This window comes from Protopterus annectens, chromosome 10.part0 (assembly GCF_019279795.1).
Source record: "Protopterus annectens isolate FY-2018-M chromosome 10.part0, PAN1.0, whole genome shotgun sequence".
In the NCBI taxonomy this organism is placed as follows: Eukaryota; Metazoa; Chordata; order Ceratodontiformes; family Protopteridae; genus Protopterus; species Protopterus annectens.
The window spans coordinates 774,449,472-774,473,623 of record NC_056744.1 but is presented as its reverse complement, the minus strand read 5'-3'; the positions used below and the strand labels follow the sequence as shown (position 1 = coordinate 774,473,623).

The 24,152-nt window shown below is 38.0% G+C and overlaps 1 protein-coding gene across 1 annotated transcript in view; it reads left to right on the top strand.

Annotated features, from left to right (window-relative positions):
* LOC122814201 (threonylcarbamoyladenosine tRNA methylthiotransferase-like) overlaps positions 1 to 24,152 on the top strand; it is a 2,095,726-nt gene that overhangs the window by 1,223,402 nt on the left and 848,172 nt on the right. Inside the window, exon 5 of the mRNA XM_044086806.1 lies at positions 23,281 to 23,461. Coding sequence (XP_043942741.1) covers positions 23,281 to 23,461 — 181 coding nt within the window. The remainder of the gene's footprint in view (positions 1 to 23,280; positions 23,462 to 24,152) is intronic.

The following is a 24,152-nucleotide window of genomic DNA, read 5'->3' as shown; positions in this document are numbered from 1 at the left end:
TCTCACTATATTTTCTTGACTAATTTAAAGAATACTATTACCTGGACACTTACTATTCCCTGGTCACTTACTAGAGAAAGGCAAGATGAAGTAAATGAAGGATCCTTCTTTATCAGGTTCCAAGAAACAGACTGCTCAGTCTGACTGATAGACTTCTCATTATAATATCTAAACACTAAAAGCTGCCAGGATTTTAGCACTTATGTGTTACCACACATACAAGATAGAGCTTTGCTCAGATCTGCTGCAGCTCCTGGAAGTCATAAAACAATTTCAAACTTCTACCCTTCTTACAGAGCTACAAAGCCAGGCTTCTCACAGACATTTTGTCTCTGGCTGCAATGAGAATTGTAAAATACAATCTTTATGGCCTAATTTAATTTCAGCTATTTTCCAAAGTTAGCTGGGACTGACCTTAGCTTTTTCTCTTCCCGTATCTTTTGTTACAATATATACATTTAAACAGTTACAGTAATGCATGTACATTTTGTTTCTTTCCAGCAGGGCACACTGTTGATAAATTTTTAACATAAGTAGCTTTACAAATACATTTCCAATACAAGCATCTGTGCAAATCACTTTGATATTCAAATAACACAATTCTTTACAAAATTCCAGCTAGCTGTGCAAGCATATGTTACACATCCACTGCCCTACTTCTCCTGACATAGCTGGTAGTACATCCTATTGTCACAAGGACATCTACTGTTATTGTAATAGATTACACACATGTACTATGTCCTTTCATATCACTGTTGCACTATTATTTTCCTAAGGGAGAGTACAAGAGCCCATGAGAAAGCCCAGGAAGAGGAAAGCCTAGAAGAACCCTCTACCAACACATGCAGTATAGCCCTGGCAAATCCCACCCTGGTCCTGGAAACCTGGAAATAACATCCAACTTGTAATGTTTAATGAAAACATGAAGAGATGCCCAAGTAGCAGCCTCAAAGATGGAAATGGTATCCAGACCCTTGAAAACAGTACCAGAACAGGCAACTGCCCTAGTGGACTGCACCTTTACAGATGAGGAAAGATATTTGCCATGAAGAGAGTCACAAAAATAAATGGTCTTACAAATCCAGAAGAAGATGGTTTGCTTGGAGACTGCCAAACCCAAAGTCCTGGGATGAAAGGAAACAAAAGGCTGCTCAGAATTTTGAATAACTTTAGTTTTATCCAAATCATATCTGAGCTGTCACTGCAAATTCAAGGTGTGAAGAACCTTCCCACTTGCAAATTGCGGACAAGGAAAAAAGGAAGGAAGATAAATAGACTGATTATGGGACAACTCATTGAACACCTTAGGCATAAAAGAAAGGTTAATACAAAGAGAAATCCTGTCTCTGAGGAAAACTAAGAAAGGAGGAATAGCCATAAGAGCCTGAAGTTCAGACACTCTTTTAGCAGACGTGAGAGCCAAAAGAAGAACAGTCTTCCAAGTACAATGATGCAAGGAAGCTGAAGAAGCAGACTTAAAAGAAGCCGGAGTCAAATTTTCAAGCACAAAATTGAGGTCCCAGAAAGGTGGAATAGGCTTCCAGGGAACCCTGACAAGAAGGACACTTTTAGGAAATTGCTTGACCTCAGATCTGGAGGCCAGAGGAGGCAGACAAACAGAAATTGCTGACAGGTGAGCTTTAACTGAAGAATATGCCAACCTAGCATTCAGCAGATCACACAAATAAGAGAGAAGCAGAGGAGCCTCCATGGGCAGTGGATCCTGATGGTAAGAGAGGAGATCCCTTAGGTAAAGAATACTGCAACAGTGATATAGAAGGACATATTTCTCTCTTTAACATATTTTTCCATTTCATCTTAGCTCCACACAGTAAGATTCTATTAAAGAGGGCATTCAAAAAAATGGCCTTGGTGTTTTCAGCAAGTCGGTGAGATGGAGCCAAGCATATTGATAAACCATAAGCCCAGTGCCCATTGCTCTCGGTAAGCCATCAGAGTTATCAGCAAGGTGTAAGAGTTTGTTAGTTACTGAACCAAGAGATTACAGCTGGGAATCGAATATGGTTTTCAAGTTGGAGTCAAGATGTAAAGTGTCAGCTGCCTCATCTGTTTGCTGCCACTGGAACCTCAACATATGGACCATGTAGTTTAACACTCTCAAGGTAAATGTGGAGGATGAAAATCTACACTTCCCAAGTCTGTCCCTCATACATTACTCTTGTTTAGGGGTGGACAGCTTTGGCCTGTGGATCTGGAACCATTTTTAGAGCAGCAAAAGGAATTATGGAGTCCACCAATAGGTTTTGCAACTAAATGGAGAAATCCTTGGATTACAAGGAGTTCTATCTGGTCTCTTTTAGACAGAGGCAATCACAATGGGGTTCTTTCAAGCATTATTTACAACCAACTGAACCATCTCATCAGCTGGAGGAGCCACCCAAAATGATGACTTCAAGGGTCTGAAGGCCTCTGAAAGGATGCAGTCATGTGCCTGTGGGGGTGTCCTAGGAACATTTGGTCTTCAGCTGCATAAGCTCCAAAGCTTCTCCAAATTTGGGGTCACTGGGTTGAAGGGTGTGAGGTTCAGCTTCCTAGTCTTTGTTTAAGCCTGGAGTAGGGCTGTCTTCGGGTGACACCAGATGCTTCCTGTTGCACATGAGGCAATGTTCCCAGATCTTAGAGGAGGTGTATCCGAAAAATGGGAAGACCAAAAACAGATGCTAAAATCACATTTTGCACAGCCCCCCCCCCCCCCAAGCTACTCTGTCTTGGTTATAAGGGTGGGGTGGGACAGCAGGAACAGCAAAACAAGAGGGACCCAGGATCACTTCCAGAATTGCTGAGGGGACGGTTCATGCACTGAAGTCTGCAATGTAGGGACCAGTGCCAGTAATGGTCCCAATCCTGAGGTCAAAACCATCAATCCTGAATGATCAACAGTGAATATGATAAGTCCCAGGTTAAAGCCAAAATGGTTTACAACTTCTTCTCAATCCATGTTTTAAAACTACATGTAATCTGTTCATTATATGGATCCATTATAGTTATACTGTCATTATACAAAATACACAATTTTCCCCCATAAAAGAGTGCAGAACTACTAAATCTTGCATAAAACAGACATAACTCCGACTTCACAGAAAACACGGTTTGTGTGTGCATTCCTATAGTTATCTGTAAATGAAGTGTATTTGGTACAAAAGTACAGACTCAGCATTACTCTTCTGTTAAGCTGCTAACCTCAGGCATTATCTTTTCTCTCTCTGTAGGTTGTATCTCTCTTAATATGTATTCTTAAACTCAGTTGTTCTTGAAGCATATGTCACCACAAGATAACCTATGACCTATTGATGAATTCTCTGTTCAATGATCATTAATATTGCAGTAACTACCGATGTGTGTGACAAATTCTGACCTTGTTAGCCACAGTACAATGTTACACACATCTCTTTCTTTCGAATCCTCAGGACGTGCTATCAATGTACTTGACAAAGAACTGAGGGCCATCATTTCTGTTTCATAGAAGAGAACAACAGCCACACATATGGTCAAAAGCGATTTCAAAAGACAGCAAAAGAGGTGACATTTGAAAGAAAACAGATATCAAAAAAGCCTGAACAAAATTTCAAAGCAAAGCAGTGCAAGCAATAAATTGAAGATTTCAAAGCTTTTGCTTGAAAGGCTGATGCAGTGTTGCAGGCTCAAACAAACAGCTGCTTAACTTGCTTACTCCATTAGAGTTAAGTGGGTTGAGCTATGCTGAATTTACTATTACACATAAAAATAAGAAATGCATTTTACACTAGCTACAGCATTAAAGGAATCCACCCTAACTTAAATGTGTCTGTTTCCTTGGCAACCTATTACATGTCTGCTGATTTTACCATAATAAAATGAAACATAATTTAGTCAATTACCAGTAAAGAGAAATTGATATGATTCATGTGAATTAATACATATCTTCCCTTGTCAGTAATTAACATTTATAAAGGAGCAGTATATCAGAATAATTCCTGAATATCTCAAAACGTTTCCATGACTTTCTACATTTTCCACAGTTTGCTGGTACTGCTGTGATTTCATTTATTTAATATTTAGTGATTTTTTTGCATATATTATAATTAACTTTTACAGAAGACAACATAATTCTAAAACCACTAGTACAGCAAGAGTGCCTTGTGAGTTTAGGAAACCAATTCTAGGCTGTCAAACTATTACTTTTATGTATATTGTATTAATATTCTGCAACATTTGAGAGCTGGGCTACTGAACTACACAGAAGAGATGATACAGTAAGACTGAATTAAGTTCATATAGCAAATATATTTTTATGCCATTCATTTGCAAACATAAAAAATACAAGCAATGTCTTACATGCAGCTAAGTAAAAAGTGCTGTAAAACAATAGCTCGTTGTTATTAATAGACAAACAAGAGGACCAAAACCTTGCATTCACAAAGAAAATGATGTCCTATATTCCCAAAGGAAATATATGTATGGGACTGATTTCCTGCATTTATACAGATTGAATTGAAGACTGGACTTACTGCTACAGTGGTCAGTACCATAAACAGTCTAGCAGCCAACAGAAATGAACAGACAACTTATTTTAAGTACATATTTTGCTTTTACTTGGAACAAAAGCTCAAGCCGAGACCCATCTTACACTACCTGAAGCAATCCCAGCAAGTGATCACCTGCAAGGATAGTGCCCAAAAAAATGCTATTTATCAGAATCACCAAAGGCAAAATAAACCCATAAGAGAAAAACAAGAAAAAATGGTGCAGACAGGACGCTTTGTAGAGCTAGTAAACAGATATTAAAACACAGTACAGAATTTGCCATAAAGTACAAACTGAAAAAAAAATTAAAGTGTGATACTAGTTATTTTCCCCACAGTAAATACACAAGATTTTTTTTTTTTTTTTTTTTTACATATTCATCCAAGTTAAAAACACTGTAGAAGAGATGCTTTGCGTTTCTAAGCAGTAAAACAAAATTATAGGTCTGGTAATATGTAGTCTAGTTGTAGACAAAGAAAAAGCATACTTGAGCCAGTGCTTACTATGTCTGCTGTTTTACAAACATGAAAATAAGCCAGGTATGACTCAAAAGAAATATAGGGCCTCGAATCCACATAGTGGATTAAGAAAAAGGCAAGAATTGTGGCGGAGGTGGAGCCTATTCCAGTACTCAACAGATGCAAAACACAGAAGGTTGTCCTTAAACAGGGTGCCGATTCATCACAGGATGCTCAACACACACACACACACACACACACACACACACACACACACACACACACACACACACACACACACACACACACACAGGGCATGCACAATTATTTGTTTCCTTTAAGAGATTTCGTCCTTTTTCATGTTTGTGTGATTGTGATTTTATCCTCTTTCTAGTAGACAGTTACCTACCCCTTAGTCCTTATCCTGCTTCTCCCCTCTGGAGCCAGTGAGGAATCATTTGTCTCTTTGCCTGACTAAATTGCTGGCCATCACAGATGGGTAAGAGGCATAATATTGAGAGTCTGTCATATTCCTTTCATGACTCCATCTATGCTGCAGTCTCCCAATCTGGCTGAAGTTAGTAACACAAAAATTTTCCTCATAGCAAATAGCTGCTCATGAGGTCTGACCAGAATTAAAGGGGCCATGTTTTTACTCCAGTTTCGTTTTAGCTCTCGTGAAGACCCAAGGACGTCAGTCTAAGCACCCTAAATCAGTATACACCCAGTGAGCTGTTTTGAATGGCAGTTGAGCAGTCTTTTCATTCCTGTTGGTCTGAAATAGACTGCACATGTTCTTTGGACCTTCAAGATGCCTACCTAACACATCAAGACTACCAGGGAATCCAGGAGGGTTCCTTCACTTCATAAAGGATAACAGTCATTTTCAGTTTGGAACATTGTCTTTTGGTCTAACTAAAACCTTCTGGATGTTCACCAAATGCATGTGGTAGTCATGCTTCTCAGGCTGTGGGGGTCCAGGGTCTTTCTTTACCTGTATGACTGTTTCCTAGCAACTGCAAGGATGCACAGTCTCATTGACAGCTGTGACTAATTTCTTCATCTGTTCTAGCTTTTTGGAATGGTGGTGAATATTGCAAAATCGCAGTTGATGTCCACACAATCTGTCATTTTAATAGGTTGCACCCTGGGTGCTCTGTCTTCCATGAACTTCTTTGCACCAAACAAAATTTCCTCAATGTTGTCAAGTGTAATGCAACTACATCCTAACAAGTCTGCTCTTTTCCTCATAATAATGGGTTTAGTGATATCCATATTGTCCCTAGTGACTCATGCCAGGTATCAAATAAGTGTGTTTCAGTGGATCCTCAAAGTAAAGTAGGATGAGCTTTCAAACCAGTTGAAAGCTTATATCAGGGTATCCAAGAAGTGGAAGGAGCATCTTGCATCGTGGACAGACCCTTTCAAATCCCATATTTTGTAGTGTCTATGACCATGGATGCCTAGGTCTATATTACATGACCGAAGTTTCAAAACGTTGAATCTGAAATGGTCGATACCATATCATCGAAGTCTTGAAACATCAAAAATGTAATAAAACTCAACAAACTACAAAAACAAACCATTTAAACACTCTAAGCAGGGGGCAAGCCCCCTGCACCCCCCCCCACACCCCACTACTTGAATATACTAGCTCCGAGATTGCACTACAGTGCAGAAAAGGGGACTCTTCCCTTTCCATACTGTACGGAGATCTCTGTTAAAAGATTTGAAGTTTGAAAACTTCGATCATATGATGTTGTATGAATTAAACTTTGAATGTATTGTAAACTACTTCACATATCTTATTGTAAGAGTGTCTTATACTTTTGGGTATTGTGTTTACAAATAGTATACATTTTTTTTTTTTTTTTTTTTTTTTTTTTTAGTTAATGCTCTCTATTTAATATAATTTCTTTTTTATTTGTGCATGATAATCTTTTTATATGTTGTGTTTCACAAATAGTATAAAATTTTTAGCTAATGCTTTCTGATTATTTTTAACATAATTACTTTTACATATTTGTGCATGATAATCTTTTATATGTTACTGTTAGAGCTTTTCTCCCCGGGCCTCCGCCGAAAATAGAAATATATCCAGTCGGACTAGCCCGGTTAACAAATGTAAAATAAAATAAATGTTGACCATATCACATTCGACGTTTTGAAACTTCGATCTTCTGATATAGACCCAGATGCCTCTGCTGTAGGATGGGGATACATTATGTAAAGAAAACAATGAACTCCACAGGATACTTGTAAAACAAATACTGGAAACAGCTGAGAGAATCCAAAGATCAAAGTAGATGTTGTGAAAACTGGCCAGTGACCACGCAAAGACCACCAGGATGTGAGATTCAGAAACCAAAATTTATTGAAGCGCTTTTCGTCTGCTTAGTAAGCAGACTTCTTCAGAATGAATTAGACTCATCCAACCTACTACATTTAAAACCCTAATTGGTCATCAATTAAGTATAAAAAGTGTTAATTGTGATCCATAATAGGCGGAAGAACTGTATGAAAACCACCTCACAGTCTATTTACTTGTCATTACATCTTAGAATACACAAAACCAATCATAAAACTTTTCAAATATCTATATATATATACAAATCTACAGATGTACACCAACTTTAGAAATTATGTAAATTAAAAATTGTACGAACAAATTAAAAAACACAAAAATAAAAATAATAATAATAATAAACATTGGAATACACATAACAACCTAGTAAAAGTGCTTGTAAAAGTACTTAAAAAGTCCTAAATAAAAGGTACTCTCTTTGGATGGAAAATTGGTCAATCATAACCACCCAGTTAATAGTTCCTTGTCAGGGTGATATATATGTATAAATGCATGTGTCCAAATAACAATATATTTTTAACAAATGCATATAAGGAAATGTAAGTAAATATCCACTCATACGACAAGTGAACCTATATGTATAAAATCTAAACATTTACATAGGATACATGTACATATATCTACCTTTTAAGACTCAAAATACTCAATAAACATGAACTTGAGCATGCTTCATTAAGACCTGGGGAATGGTAAGCCTCCAACCTTATCTGCCAATGTAGTTCAAGTGCAAGTAACTTTAATGATGCAGGACCACCTCTGTTGTCCCCAACTAGCTGATCTATTGCTATAAATTTAAACTGGTGGGTAGAATTCCTGGCGTGTTTGGCAAGGGCGTTGGTTAGTTTATGTTTCCTTATAGCGTACTGGTGTTCGTACCAGTACGCTATAAGGAAACATAAACTAACCAACGCCCTTGCCAAACACGTTGTGGAATTCCCTACCCACCAGTTTAAATTTATAGCAATAGATCAGCTAGTTGGAGACAACAGAGGTGGTCCTGCATCATTAAAGTTACTTGCACTTGAACTACATGGGCAGATAAGGTTGGAGGCTTACCATTCCCCAGGTCTTAATGAAGCATGTTCAGTTTCATGTTTATTGAGTATTTTGAGTCTTAAAAGGTAGATATATGTACATGTATCCTATGTAAATGTTTAGATTTTATACATATAGGTTCACTTGTCGTATGGGTGGATATTTACTTATATGCATTTGTTAAAAATATATTGTTATTTGGACACATGCATTTATACATATATATCACCCTGACAAGGAACTATTAACTGGGTGGTTATGATTGACCAATTTTCCACCCAAAGAGAGTACCTTTTATTTAGGACTTTTTAAGTACTTTTACAAGCACTTTTACTAGGTTGTTATGTGTATTCCAATGTTTATTATTATTATTATTATTATTTTTATTTTTGTGTTTTTTAATTTGTTCATACAATTTTTAATTTACATAATTTCTAAAGTTGGTGTACATCTGTAGATTTGTATATATATATATATATATATATATATATAGATATAGATATTTGAAAAGTTTTATGATTGGTTTTGTGTATTCTAAGATGTAATGACAAGTAAATAGACTGTGAGGTGGTTTTCATACAGTTCTTCCGCCTATTATGGATCACAATTAACACTTTTTATACTTAATTGATGACAAATTAGGGTTTTAAATGTAGTAGGTTGGATGAGTCTAATTCATTCTGAAGAAGTCTGCTTACTAAGCAGACGAAAAGCGCTTCAATAAATTTTGGTTTTTGAATCTTACATCCTGGTGGTCTTTGCGTGGTCACTGGCCAGTTTTCACAACATCTACTTTGATCTTTGGATTCTCTCAGCTGTTTCCAGTATTTGTTTTATACATTATGTAAAGGCAGACTTTCTAAGGCACCTGGTCTTACCAGAGGTCAGTCTGCACCTCAACATTCTGAAAAACGAGGGCTGTCCTTCTCACCTTGCAGACAGTTCAGGTTTCTTCCATCTCCAGTGTTATTGCCATCCACTCTGACAACATGTTGGTGATTTGGTATATAAACAAGCATAGGAAAATCATTGTCTTATGTTTGGAAGCCATGAGAGTATGAGTAGTGGGCCTTTGCTTCAAATTACCTTCTTGATTACTCCCACGTCAAATCAGTCCATATTGGAAACCTTCCTGTGAACTGTTTGCATCCCCAGCCAACTGTAAATGTTGCAAAATTTCCCTTATTCTCCCATTGGGAGTATATCTCAGAAATGCACTTTTCCCCATTTTCCCCTTATTGCCAAATTTTTAGTGAAGGCTAAGACTTATAGTGAGACTTTATTTATTTATTTTCTTTCTTTATTTTACATTTGTTGACTGGGATAGTCCGACTGGATGCATGTCCATTTTCAGCGGAGGCCCGGGGAGAAAAGCTCCAAGGGTAAGCAGATACAGCATTGCATAATACCAGCATTACATAATACAAACAGACTATTTACAGAGATTACATAAGTAAGCAAGTTAAACAAGTTCCACAGGTTAGAGTTAATCCCCAGCGTAAGTCAGGATTAAATTAAATTATACAGTAAGATGGATAACAGATTTTTACACATTCTAGAGAGAGTTAGCCAGGCTTGATACAGTGACATAGCCAGTTAACTGACAAATGTTGTTTGAGTCTAGTTTTAAATTGACCTAAGGTGGAAAGTAAGGTAATATCAGCTGGAAGAGAGTTCCAGGATCTACTTACAGAGTTTGCAAAGAGAGAATCACCGGCTGTGTTATTAATTTTGCTAATTTGAATTAGTAGTTTGTTAGAGGATCGAAGCGGTCTAGGATTGTTATAGGGGGTGATAATATTTTTAAGTGCAGGAGTATTGTTCGGATTACAGAGGATTTTATAGTCCATAATCAGTTGGTTATACTGGATTAGGCTGGATAGTTCAAGCCACCCAAGCTGATTTAGATTGATGCAATGATGTGTCCTAAATGGCAGCCCAGTGGCAAACCTGGCAATGTGGTTGTAGCAAATTGAGAGTTTGTTAAGGACAGTCTTGTTTAAATTCGAGAGTAGAGGGGGTGCATACAGAAGGGTTGAAAGAAGGTGAGAGCGAGCTATGGCAATTTTAGCTGGAGGGGTTAGGAAGGCTTTTATTCTGTAAAGTGACCCTAGTTTTTATTGATGGTTTTGATAGTTTGGTTAACATGTAGGTCGAATTTTAGATTATTATCTATGATGACACCTAATAGTTTTGTAGAGGGGTCAGGGGAGATTATTGTGCCATCATTTGAATTTATGGTAAAGGTGAAAGCGGTAGATCTACGTGTTGGTGAAAATAACAGCATTTTAGTTTTTTTGGGATTTAGGATCAGACGATGTTCAGAAAGCCAGTTTTCTGTTGTATTAAAGGTGGTCTGGGTAGCTGACCATAACTCTATTGGAGATGTGGCCGAGCAAATTAGAGTAGAGTCATCAGCATATTGGATACAGCTGACTTTTGGGATGACAGTATAAAGGTCGTTAATGAAGATGGAGAACAGCAAGGGCCCTAGTATAGAGCCTTGTGGTACTCCAAGGGTGTTGGGTAGAAGGTTAGAGAGTTTGTTCTGCCAGAGGACAGCCTGCTGTCGACCATTCAGGTAGGATTGAAACCATTGAAGGGCTCTAGTATGTAGACAGAATGTTTGCAGGGTGTGGATTAAAAGTTGGTGATCAACCATATCGAATGCCTTGGAAAGATCCAAGAAGAGGGCTGAGGATATATAATTATCGTTGCGATTATGGTTTATGGTGTTGGTAAAGGCTAGGAGGGCTGAAGTAGTGCTGTGATGAGGATGGAAACCATGCTGAATGTCTGCCATAAGGTGATTCTGGATTAGGTGGTGCATGGGTTGTCTATGAATACATTTTTCCATAATCTTTGCAAGTGGAGAGAGTATAGCTATTTGCCTATAATTGGAGAATTCAGTAGAGCTGCCTCCTTTGTGAAGTGGGATTACATAGGATATTTTACAGATGGTGGGAATTTTAGCTTCTACTATGGTTCGATTGATTAGTATTGAGACGGGATAAGCCATAGCATCAGCTGATTTTTGTAGGTACTCGGCAGGGAGTTGATCAACAGAAAGTGTAGTGGGCTTTAATTTTTTGATCAAGGTAAGGATAAGTGAAGTGGCGACTGGTTGGAAGCTGAATGCGAGTAGGTTTCTAGGGGTGCTACTTTCAGGACCAGGGGAGCTAGGAGGTAGTTGGCTAGCTAGGGCTTGAATTGTCTCAGTAAAGAATCGGTTAAAACTGTTAGAAACATCTTCAGGGGTTTTATCAATAGTAGCAGCAGGGACTGGGGTTGAAGTTTGTCCAGGATGTAGTAGATTATTTAAACCTGCCCAAAACCTCTGAGGGTTATTTTGATTTACTGTCTGTAAATTACAGTAGTATTGTTTTTTTGGCTTGTAAAATGGATTTTTTAGTTTTGTTCCTGAATTGCCTGTATTTAATGTGATCTTGGGGGGGGGGGGTCTGTAGAAGAACGCCATAAACCCCATGCTTTGTTTCTAAGGGTAATTTTGAGTTTAGACTCTTTAGAAAGCCATGGCGCAGTTTTTGCCTTTGTTCTCTTTGAACAAACAGGTGCATACAAATCAAGGATCTCAAGGAATTTGTTGTTAAAGCATGCTACTGCTTCCTCTAAGGGGAGGTGTTTTAGAATAGACCAATTACATGAGTGTAGTTCTTGTCGGAATTTGACAGGGTCAAAGTTTATATTGTTTCTAACCTTGCTGAGTAAGGGTTGTTGGGAATTAATGGCTTTGTGCTTAATTACATAGGTGAGAAGGTGATCGCTTAGGCCATCAGGGAGGGTACCAGAGGTGTACGGTTGGGGGTAACTATTTATGAGTACCCAGTCAAGTATGCTTTCTTTTTGGTTGGGTTTACCTATCCTGGTAGGGGTGGATATGATTTCTGTAAATGCATGCAGGTTAATATGGGTGGTTGGGGATTCTGAGGAACAGGTGCCCCAGTCTATGTTAAAGTCTCCAAGTAGTAGGGTTTCTTGGGGGTAGTGACATGATAGCCAGTGCAGGATATCTTCAAGTGTAGATATATTGTTACCTGGGGGTATGTACATACAGATGGTATCAATGCATTTATTTTTATTAAGTTGCAATTTGGTGGCAAGAATCTCCGAGTTATTAATCTGAGGTGGTTGTATTACATCTATGGTGACATTCAACTCAGATTTATAGTGTACAGCTACCCCACCCCCCTTCCTCGAAGCACGATCCAGCCTGTGTATGTTGTACCCAGGTGGTAACACTTCATTGTCTGTAGTGTTAGGTTTTAACCAGGTTTCAGATAAACAGAGAATCTCAGGGGAGTGGACATGCAGAAGTGCATGCAATTCATGTACCTTGTTATTAATGCTTCTAATATTGGGATGACAGGCTAGGAGAGAGTTAGTTGGCCTATTAAGTGTAGGTTTGTAGCTTAGATTGCAAGTAGTGGGGGTATGTGTATCTGAAGTGGGTGGGTCAGGGTTGGGGTGAATATCACCATTAAGTATTAGGTTAAGTCTATACTTGGTGATGAACTTCAGGAATTTGTTTATTAGTTTGTGGTAGTGTTTGGATCTAGAGCTAATGTGCCTGGGGTTGAGATGTTGATAGACTGAACAAGATGTTGGATAGGACCTGGTACTGTAAGTATGGTTGAAGATGGGAGGATTTACAGCTGGGGTGATAGCATGGCCTTTTGGGACCTGAAATCCCGTGAGAAACTGGTTTTCATACAAGGTAAGGAGGTATGGTGCGAACAAGAGGGGTAGTAAAGAGGAGTATATCATTATCTGTGATTCAGCTAGTGAGTTAAGGAACTGTTTTACCTGGTGATGCAACACCAGAAGATAGAGTGGTGAGGTAAAGGTACTGGAAGGGGGATGGGTGAATGCCAGATGAAAACTAATAGGTGCTATTAAAATGTAGGAGAAGAATGGGGGTGGGACAAATTATCCCAGATGAAAGCAGATAGTATCTAGAAAGTGGGGGAGTGGCTATAGTACTATAAATTTAGAGGTACTGGGGGCGGGAGGGAATTGGGGCCAGGGAGGGGAGCCAAGAGAGCCCGAGCGCAGCTGGGCTATTGCAGTTTACAAGGTTTACTAAGGTGTCCTAAAGCTATAAGGTAAGTATTATAGTTCTTAGTGCGAGAGTCAGTTTACTTAAGTTACAGGGGAAGGAGGCAAACACTCAAGTAGAAAAAAGAGCCCTATGGCTGACAAAAATGGTGACCTGCTTAATTACACAGCACTGTAAGTGAAAGCTTAACAAATGCTTTTTGTGTGCAACCTACTCTGCTTAAATGCTGAGAGAAACTGATAGTCCTGTAGACACCGTTTTGTAGGGAACTGTAGAGTTCAACTAGGAAAAGAGAAAAGCAGAGATTCCAGGGTAAGCATGAAGGCAACAACAGGCAGTTATTTTATAATACATTCAGAAAGGTTTGATGGTAGGGGGATAAAGTTGCACACTTAAGAATGAACTTAGATTTATAGCTAAGAAACCTAAGCAAGAGAGCAATGCAGTAAATAAACACTTGCCAGATTTTAAAGCTATACCAGAAAAACTAAATCAATTGTTCACAATTGTACAACTGGAAAATTGCCAGTAAAAGCACTTCAGGTATAGCTAGCCCAAGTTATTCAAGTCATAAAAGCACTTCTTCAATGTGTGTGTGCAATTTAAACATTAAAAACACATGCAGCAAGTAGGAGATCTGATTATACACTTTCTCTAGGTACAGTTTCAGTTTAAACGCAAATATTACCACAGAAATTCAGTAAAGTCACTAGCTACTTATAGAGCATCTGCAATAAAACAGAGCATTCTGTGCAGAATCAGAATTTAGCAGCAGGTCATTCAGTTACAAAAAAAACAGTAAAAGAGCCATACAATGAAGAAACTTACACTGAGTCACACCAGGTCAGCCAAGGGGGGAAGAGAGAGGGAAATCCTAAGCACCTAGATTTGAAAATGATGCCTGTACCGAATTGTAGCAGTTTAACCTGTTTGAGGAAAGAGGGGGGGTGGGGGGAAAGAGAAGGCAGTAGGAGTGGTTACAGGGAATACCCTGATTGACTCGACACCACACCAGAGGTAAGTTGAATGTAAGGGCCTAAAATCTGCACTCAGCACTATAATGTTGTTTGCACTCATTTGTTGTTGTTGTGTCTTTCGGTTTTCCCGGTTAGGGGTTGCCACAGCAGAACTCCAGTCTGCTAATGATTGGTAGTTGACTATTATGTGCCGAGTTACCAGCCCTGACGCACAACCTTCAACGAAGGTACACCCATTCACGCATGTCTCCACGCAGAAGACGCTCTAGCTGAGAATCGAACTGGACACCGTCTTACTGTGAGGCGACAACGCTACAGCAGCACCTTTAATGTTACTTGCACTCAGCACTGTAATTTCACTTATGTTTAGCAGGAAAGAAAGACCAACAGTATACAATTTTGGGAATTTTTACAAGGGTTACTTGTGCAAATGTCAGGCTATTGCAGTTTACAAGGTTTCCTAAGGTGTCCTAAAGCTATAAGGTAAGTATTATAGTTCTTAATGTAAGAGTCAGTTTACTTAAGTTACAGGGGAAGGAGGCAAACACTCAAGTAGAAAAAAGAGCCCTATGGCTGACCAAAATGGTAACCTGCTTAATTACACAGCACTGGACTTGTAATGCCAAAGTCATCCTCTCAAGTACTTATTGGCCTCAAGTGTTTTTCCCCACTGCTTTGGCCTTATCTCTTGGACAGCAGCATCCATCTGAAACTGTACAGGAATTCCTGTCTCACCTGTCCAGCAAGCCTCAGCCAGACATTCATTTCTTCAGACTAACTGCCCCATTTTTTTTTCCACTGATGGTTAATGGCCAAAGACCATTCCTACCCTGATAGAGTGGTTCACATTCTTACTTCTGCCCAAAGACCTTGCTTGAGAATGATGACTTATAGCAAGAGGACATGTTTCTCTCTCTGCGCTACTGCCAGAAGGCATAATCTTTGTATAGCTTATGTTTTTGGCATTTGTCACATCAGCTTGATTCGGTCATTGGCTTTTCTTCCATCAAAGTCCATTCAGCCGCTATTTATAATTTTAACCAAGGTACTACTATTGTTTCTTTGGCTTCCCTCAAAGTTTGCAAGAGCTTTTTGAGATGCATCTTTCTTCTTCTCCTTCTTTGGTCCTCAGTTAAGTTGCTAGTTCCCCCTGAGACCTCTACTTTGTCCATTGAAACTGTTGAGATTACAGACCTGAAATCTGTCATGGAAAAAAAAAAGATTTTTATATGGTTATGTTCCTCAAACTGAAGGATTCCCAGGAACTCCAAGCTGTGGGTGCCAACCCACAATATGTTATCTTACACAAATACTGTGTGTTTTTAAGGACTAACCATTATCTGTGGTGGTCCAAGTCTAACCTTGATCAAGCCATCAATTTCCCATTGTTTTCTCATGTTTACAGCAACCACAGGAAATACTTATCTCAGTGTATGGACATTAACAGACAACATAGATTCTGCTCAGACAGAATCAAAATCATATATAAATATGCACAAATTTTCATTCATTTTCTTCTAGGAAACTGGGTATCAAAGTATCTTTAGTTATCATTTTTTTGGCTTTTGCAATGCATAGAATTTTGTTATCAGAAGTATGGGAAACCCTTGTCAGATTCCACCAATGCTCATTCAGATAATGTGGCTCGCTCTCAAGACTGCTCCAAAAATTCTTCAGTGGATGATAGTTGTGTGGCTGCCACATGGATATCTCATAACACTTTTGCAAGCCCACTGCAAGCTGAATATGATTTCTAGACCTATTTGTACCTTTGCCACCTCCACTCTTTAGTGCATTCTTTGTTGAGAGTGACCTAAAATATCTAGCTTTGGACTCTATTGATCGTGATGAAAATCCCAATGTTCAAAAATAATGTACTTTGTACACTAGATCTGCATTGCCAGTTTCAGGTCCTTCACCAACCTCAGCCAGCATCCTTTGCGATAAGCCTAATGGCATCTTCATATTTGGCGGGGTATGCATAAAAGTACTGTTTCACGCTATACATACCTTTTGTTTGCTGTTGGAGATCTGCATTGGGATCCATTGAAGGCCTAAGGTAAGCTGAGAAGGTTTTAAGTGCCTGGCTAAGTCCTGCTGGTCTTAGTCTTCCGGGTGGTGGAGATGAAACTGCCAGTGTATATGTAGCATGATTTAATTTCTCGTCCATAGTCCACATATTTTGTTAAACGATTTTGTGAGTGTTTAGGAGTGTTACTTGTCGGTATTCAAACTGAATTTCTAAATTTGGAAATTAAGGTGTATTTCATGCAGTTGTTGTAATGGAAGAATGTTTAATCACACTGCCTGTGACATAGCTACTGTTGAACAAAGGTATCAAACTGCTGTTTATCCAGGGAAACATACTACTACATACAGAAGAGGGTGTGGCAGAGAGTCTGCAGCAGGCAGATAAATTAACCCCATGGTAGTTAATAGACAATAGCTCCCTGTAGATGTGTATCAGGGCCACCACCCCTGATTCCTTAGTTTAGGAATGGAAACCAAGAGGAGTTTCCAGGGACTGATACATTTTGAAGAAAGGTATCCCTGAATGGAGAAGTTTAGAGGATATCCCTGAAATCAGAAAGGGATACATTGTTACCCTGAATATTGAAAAACGTTTTATGGAGTTATTTGAAATGCCTGTTTGGATAAAGATCCTGAAATATTGTAGTACTGTTTTATTCTGAATAGAGTACGCATTAGTCTGGAATAATAGTTTTTGCTGTTTCCCATATTTTGGTAAAAAAAATGAAATTTTCATTATTCCTTGGAAATAACCCTTTTTAAAGTTCAAGATTTTTTTGTACTCCAAAATAAGGCACACTGTATACATTGGAAATGGAAGTAATTGTATGGTCTCTCCAGAAGTATGATGCAAGAGTATGTCCCTATGTCTAAATGGGTTTTCATCATGGTCTCTCCTTCAATATTCCAAAGACATGCCAACAGGTGAATTGTCATGTCTATAAATTGTGTCAGGGAAAGGTATGATCTAGCTCACAAACTTGACTAGGATAAAATAAGCATTTGAAAATGAACAAATGATTGATGAATGTATCTTAGTTTGTGGCGCAGGGAAAAAAATATCTGTATCTTGTACAGTGTTCACATTCATGATGTTACAGGAAATAGTAATGTGGTATGTTTTGTGGTATGTTTTGGGTGAAGGTATTGAGAAGTACTAGAAAAATGCTTTGCAGGGTAATCATGAAGTGTGTTTCTTTATCACTGCATTTGTTTTCATTCTGCATCACAAATCCACCTCACCAAGCATATATATGTGTCGCCCAAAAAAGTAGTGATCAGAAATGAAACTTCCTTTTCTAGATGCCAGCTATCAGTTTGGTCTTAATCAGGCATTCATAGTCATGAATGGTTGTGAGAAAATAACTATTGCCATGACCATGAGGCTAAATTTTCCTACAGAAGACATGCACACACACAGTTTTAGAGACAGTAAAACCATGATGAGAAAAAAACATTTTTTAGATAAACAGCAGTATAAATCAAACTGAAGTTCAGTACACATAATGAAAATGCTAGGGCAACACAATGGGTATCTCAGTACACATAATGAAAATGCTAGGGCAACACAATGGGTATCTTATAGTAATAAAGAAGTAGAAAAGTGAGTTACACAATATAGTCACTTCAGTAGTCATTTCAGGGGGTAAAATGGTTATGGGAGTTTAGCAAAGGCCAAAGCGTGAGCAAAGCCACAAGTCTTTAGGTGTTGTTTCAGTTGTAGCTTGAAGGATTTCAGGTGATTAGTTTGTCTCAGAAAAAGAGGGATGGTTCCTTTCTTTGGAGATGTGGGAGGAGAAGAGCACAAGGAGTTGGCTGCAGTGGTGTGTGATTTACTCCAAAGCAGTAGTGCTTTGTCAGGAGATGTGTCCTATGTGCAGTAAGGTTGGATCACAATTTTTAGAGTTGGGCATTTTTCTGGCAGAATTTCTGAATGTGTATGGTTACTAGTTGTGAAAGTGTGTGATAATTAGGCAAGTTTGTCCAGTTTAATTGTTTTAGTGCCAGGCAGTGTTAGCAGCAAATTTAGCTAATTTGTTGCAACATTTTTCAAGCGTAGCTATTTGGACAGCTTGCAGGCTGACAGCTGCATAAAGAAGAGTTGGTAGAAGAAGAGTAGAGATAATGGCTTTCTTGGCTTGTTCATTCAAGTATGGTTTCACTTTGGATAGGATGCCATTTTTTGTGTGTTTTGCTTACAGCTTGTCTCTTGTGATAGTGTGGCATCAGTAATGCCTAGGAGCTTGGTCTTAATATGAGTTTAATTTTGGTGTGGTTAGAAGAAGTGGTGGGGAACAAGTAACAAATAACGAAGAATTGATCCAGTGGGCACTACCACAGGCACAAAGAGAAAAAGGAGATGTCATTCTGTCATTTTTACTGCTTGTAGTCTCCCTCCAAGGTACCTGTTGAACCAAGAGAGAATTGAGTACTTTAAGACCCAAGGAGGAGAGTTTGTTGAGTAGTTTTTGGTAGCAAACAATGTTGAAAGCTTTTGATAGGTCAGAAAACAGTGCTGACACTTAGTTACTTCCTTTCCTATTGTTGTTGATAGTGGTTTCAAAGCTAGGAAGAGCTGTGATAGTTCTTTGATGTGATCGAAAGCCACATTGAGTGGCTGATACTAATATTTTTGTTAAAAATTTAAATATTTTGTAGTGCATACATTTTTCTAAGACTGAATGTGTGTATAGGTTGGCTGTTGGTCTGTAATTATTGATGTCAGTGGAAGATCTGCCTTTGAGTAGGGGTAGGTTATAAGATTCATTTGAAATGTTAGGGGCATAGCTTTCTTTTTTTGGAGTAGGTTATTGCAACTGTGTTTGCATAAGCTAAGGAATCTGCTGCACATTTACTGTATTCAGCTAGAAGATTATCTGAGCAATGTTGCTGGCTTTTGATTGAGAATGTATTTTCTGTTGGCAGATGTTGGGATGGGCTTGAAATCAAATGTTTTATGATAATTTAATGACTCTGAAGGGGGTGCAGTTTTATGGGAGGAAGAGTTATTTAAGAGGGGACTTTACAGCGTTAATGATTGAATTGACAGTCAGTAGTACTGATTGTGGAAAGGATTGCCTGGGTAATGCCTAAAGATGTAAGAAACTGGAAATCTAAAATTATCAACAATTAACAATAAATTGTTAGCAGCAGTGTAGACTTTGAGACCTAAGCCCATGTTTTTCACATCTACTTTGTTGGCCACGGTTTAAATGTCTTTTGGCATTTTATATATTGAAACTGGATGAAATATGATATGGTTTTAGAGGCACTGCATTAATGTGATGTGACCAACCAGACTGTATACATTGTATGTGAACTGGGCTGTGGATATATTGTATGTGATCAACCTGATAGTTGTGATGGTTATAAATTAGACTTAACTAGTTTGGGTCACATGTGTGTTTGCTGTAGCAATTAATTACAGTTCTGAAAGAGATGTCTAGTATTCAGTAATAGAAAGTAATCTCAAAAAGTGGTGATTCGGTAATTGTTTGTATTACCTTTGATCTGTTTTGAGAATGTAGAGCAGTAGCCAGTAAAGAATACTGTTTAATTAAGAATATATGTAGTACTTGGTTTTACAAATGGATGATACAGTGATTACCATTACTATGTCACACAGCTTGGTACTCCATTTATATCCTCAGCTGGGGTACCTTCTGTGTGGAGTCTGCATGTCTTCAATCTGTTCCTGTGTTTTCATTTGTGAGCTGTTGTTTCCTTCCACATCCACATGCTGTAGGTGAGCTGGCATTCCGTCAAATGGGCCATAGGGAGTGTGTGTTATGTGTCACTGTGAGTGTATGTATTTGTGTTTATCCTGTGAAGGGCAATGTGTTCAGAATTAGCTTCCCTGCTGGGACCATAGGGAGTGTGTGCTGTGTTTCAGTAGGAGTGTATGTATATGTGTTTATCCTGTGATGGGTGATGTGTTCAGGATTAGCTTCCCTGCCTCACACCATGTGCGTGCTGGAATAGGCTGCAGCTCTCCATGACCCTTAATAAATTAAGTGATAATGTTAGTTAGTTTTATAGACTTCCTCTTGGCTGTGTTCATAAGCAAGTACTTGCTGCAATCACTTGTAAAAAATTTTTAAACACCTTTAATAAATTATCACTTAAGGCATAGGCACATACATTAATAAAAAAGAAAACAGATGATATTAACAATTTTCTGTTTACTCACGTTATGCATTACATATTTTCTTTCTTTATAACAACTGTCTTTCTCTCCAACATTACATAAATTGCTCAGTTCCTACCGTCCTTTAAATCTCACCTCTCCTGAACATTGTTGATTATGTATTGTTCCCACAAATTCCATTGCAATTTGCTCCTTTCCTTTTCTAAATATCCCTCTTACAGTCTTTTATCTCCTTTATAATATTCAGTACTTCAATTACAGATGGTTTACATTTTGATCTCCTTTTTATAGTAATTATTTTTTTGGCATCCAACAGAATTGAACTTAATAAGGCCTTATTTATGTCTAGGCTATTTGGATCCTGTGTCCCAACTCAAAAGAAATATTTCTGTACTTTTACAGCCTTTTGCTCCCACAATATTTCTGACAGAGTATTCGGTGGAGAACTTGTAAAATCTGCCAACTCCTTACATTTCCAAAAGACAGGTTTACAGTTATCTCTTTCCCATCACACCTCCCAACATTTACTATCTAACTGAGGAAAAAAATCTTTGAAGTCTTCTTGGGCTATAAAAATACCTATGCAAACACTTCAAGTTAAAAAAAAAAAAAAAAACTAAAGCTTCTGGACAGTGTTGCATATTTGAGAGCTCTCTCTCTCTCTCTCTCTCTATATATATATATATATATATATCCTCCCATTGTTATGTTGTAATTTGCTTTTCCATTCTCTCTCTCTTCCCAATTTTTTCTAACCTCTGATTGATTCTTACATTTATCTTGCAGTATCGTATATGCCCTACTAATTAGCCTTTTTTAAAACAGCATCTTCTGTTCTAGATTCAACTAAAACTTTAACAGAGCAGATATTTCATTTATGACTCCCCTATCCCTTTCTGTTTGCCTATACTCTGATGTCATTATCTGATAGGGAAGGCAGTTTCTAACCTGCAGTCCAAACAACTTTTTGGCCTCATCCCACTCTATTTATTACCTTTCCCTCTCTAGTTTTTTGCTCCAAATACCTTGTTTCCTTTGCCAGTTTTCTCCAGTAAATTCCAGACCCTGTTGCGTATTTTCTGTACTACTACTTGAGATCATCCCAGTTAATAAAATTACCTTTCTCTGTTCCCGTATTGGCTTTGTTCTTAGAATGCTTTCTTCAACTTAATGAATATGATTTTCTTTATGGTTGTCATTTATTCTGTACTCCCCCCACTTCATCATCCCTTTCCATTTTGAATTAAAACCATTCTGCTTGTTATAACCTTATGTATACAAGCCTTAACTGTGTATCTCTAAAACATCCCTTCAAATCAGTAATCCTAAACTACCATGTTCTTTTGGAAATATCATTTTACTCCACTTAACTCTTGCCCTCTTCCCTCCCAGATAGTCATTCAACTCCTTATTAATTATTTGTCCACAACCTCTCCTGTTTCTGGTAAAAAATTTGTCTGACCTATTATGTAAAACTAAAGGGACTAAAAGCAATTTTCACTGCTTGTATTTTCGTTCTCATATCCATAAAAAAGAGCTTCCAGTTGCTCAGTTTTTGTATCATCTTTTGTTTAGTCTCTCCCCAAATATTCTTAGCTGCCATGATAGAAGCCTTTTCATATTCCTAACTACTTTGCCTTTTCATGTCTCCATAAATATAGGTATTGCTGAATCAGTTCGAGTGGATACATAATGTATGGCTGTAGCCTTTGTTTTATCTTCATTACTTTTATACCCTGAAAGGACTTGAAACTGTCTCAAAATGTTGCACAAAACTGAAATGTCTTTTTCTGGATTTATAAAGTAACAAAGTATTGTCTTCTGCAAATAAAGCCAAATTTTCTTGATTACCATACCATTTGTATGATTGCATTTCTGAGTCCCTTATTTTCTTTGCCACTAGCTTTAAATATAATTCAAATAAAAATGGCGGAGGAGGACACCCCAGCCTGGCTCCACTGTTCAAACATAACTTATCAGAGAGGACTCTCCCCTGCATTTTATTCTTGCCTCCTTTTAATTAACTGTATTATTGTATCAGGGAAAGCAAATGCTTCCATTGCCATACTTCTAAAATCCTATCTTAGTGTTGAATGCTTTCTTGGCATCTAGACCCACAGTCAACATTACTATTACATTGATTCTCTCTGGATCATCATTGTTCTGTTAATGTTGTCAAATGTGTACCTCCCCTCCACAAAAACACACTGATCTGTATTTATCAATTTTGGCAAAACCATTGTCATACTTTTAGTTAGTATAGACATAAACGCTTTAGAATTGTGGTTTAAAATTGAAAGGGGTTTATGTGAGGCTGGGTCTAATAGTTCTTTACCTTCTTTGGGTAATACAGCCACTGCAGCTAGTTATGCTTTTTTTAAGCATTCTGTTTACTCCACTTTTCCTAATATTTTAGAGACTGTCAGTATATTTTGATATTTTGTTTAATTCCATTTGTATTTTGTGTGCTACAAAAGAATAAAGTTTAACTACACTTATGCTCTGATTTTGCAGTTGAAGTGTTACTTTATTACTTAAAATAGAGCTGAAATGCCTTTGTGGAATACATCTTTTTTTCACCCCAAAGGGAAAACCGTTCATTCATATCTACATAGTATATCTTTTGCAAGTGGAACATTTTAACATTCTTAACATTTTCTTCTTAGGGTACCTGGAATTACACTTGCTACTGATATCATCTGTGGGTTTCCAGGGGAGACAGATGAAGATTTTCAAGAAACCATGAAACTGGTTCAGGAGTACAAATTTCCAAGTCTTTTTATTAATCAGTTTTACCCACGGCCAGGAACACCAGCAGCCAAAATGCAGCAAGTCCCAGCTCATGTGGTAAGAAATCTGATGACTTTTTTTTTTTCTTATTACAAGCATCGATGTTTACAGACCAGATTTGCTAAGTAAAGTTTCTACAGCAGTGTTTAAGTCTAGCACTGTTGTAGCACTGCATGCATGTTGTATGGTAGTGAAATATCCCATAGTAATTCTCTCATTTTTTTCTATGTCTCTCTTCACAGCACATTATTAGTTTGTTTCAGTCTTTTTGTAGCAAGGCTTAATTTTTGCAAAGTCTGTGTCTTGACATGCAGTACCCGTGCTTTGTCCTTTTTGTTTGCTTTACCTAATGTCTTTTTTCGATATTGATGTGATGCTAGAGCATCAGTTTCACACTGGGCTCAATCTCATATTATCAGACGTACTGGTAAATTGTTGTAGTAGAGGTGCAATTTTCTGGAATGGCGTGCCACTTAGATCTCCTCTCTCTGTCTGTCTTTTGATGTTTTATTGTTGGTGTATTAAGCCAGAACTACATGAACCCCAAACAGGATTGCAAGAGCAGTTTATACAGCTGTGTGGCAGATAATTTTTTCACAGCTGAGCAGTCTGGACTAAGGGAGCCCTTTTTCAGTCAGCAATAACAACATAACAAACAACAGCTACAAGCATTCAGCCAGCCTGCTATAATTGAGCAACAAATAATCAATGTCCAGCCTGCTTAAAAAAAAAAGAAGAAAAGTGCATG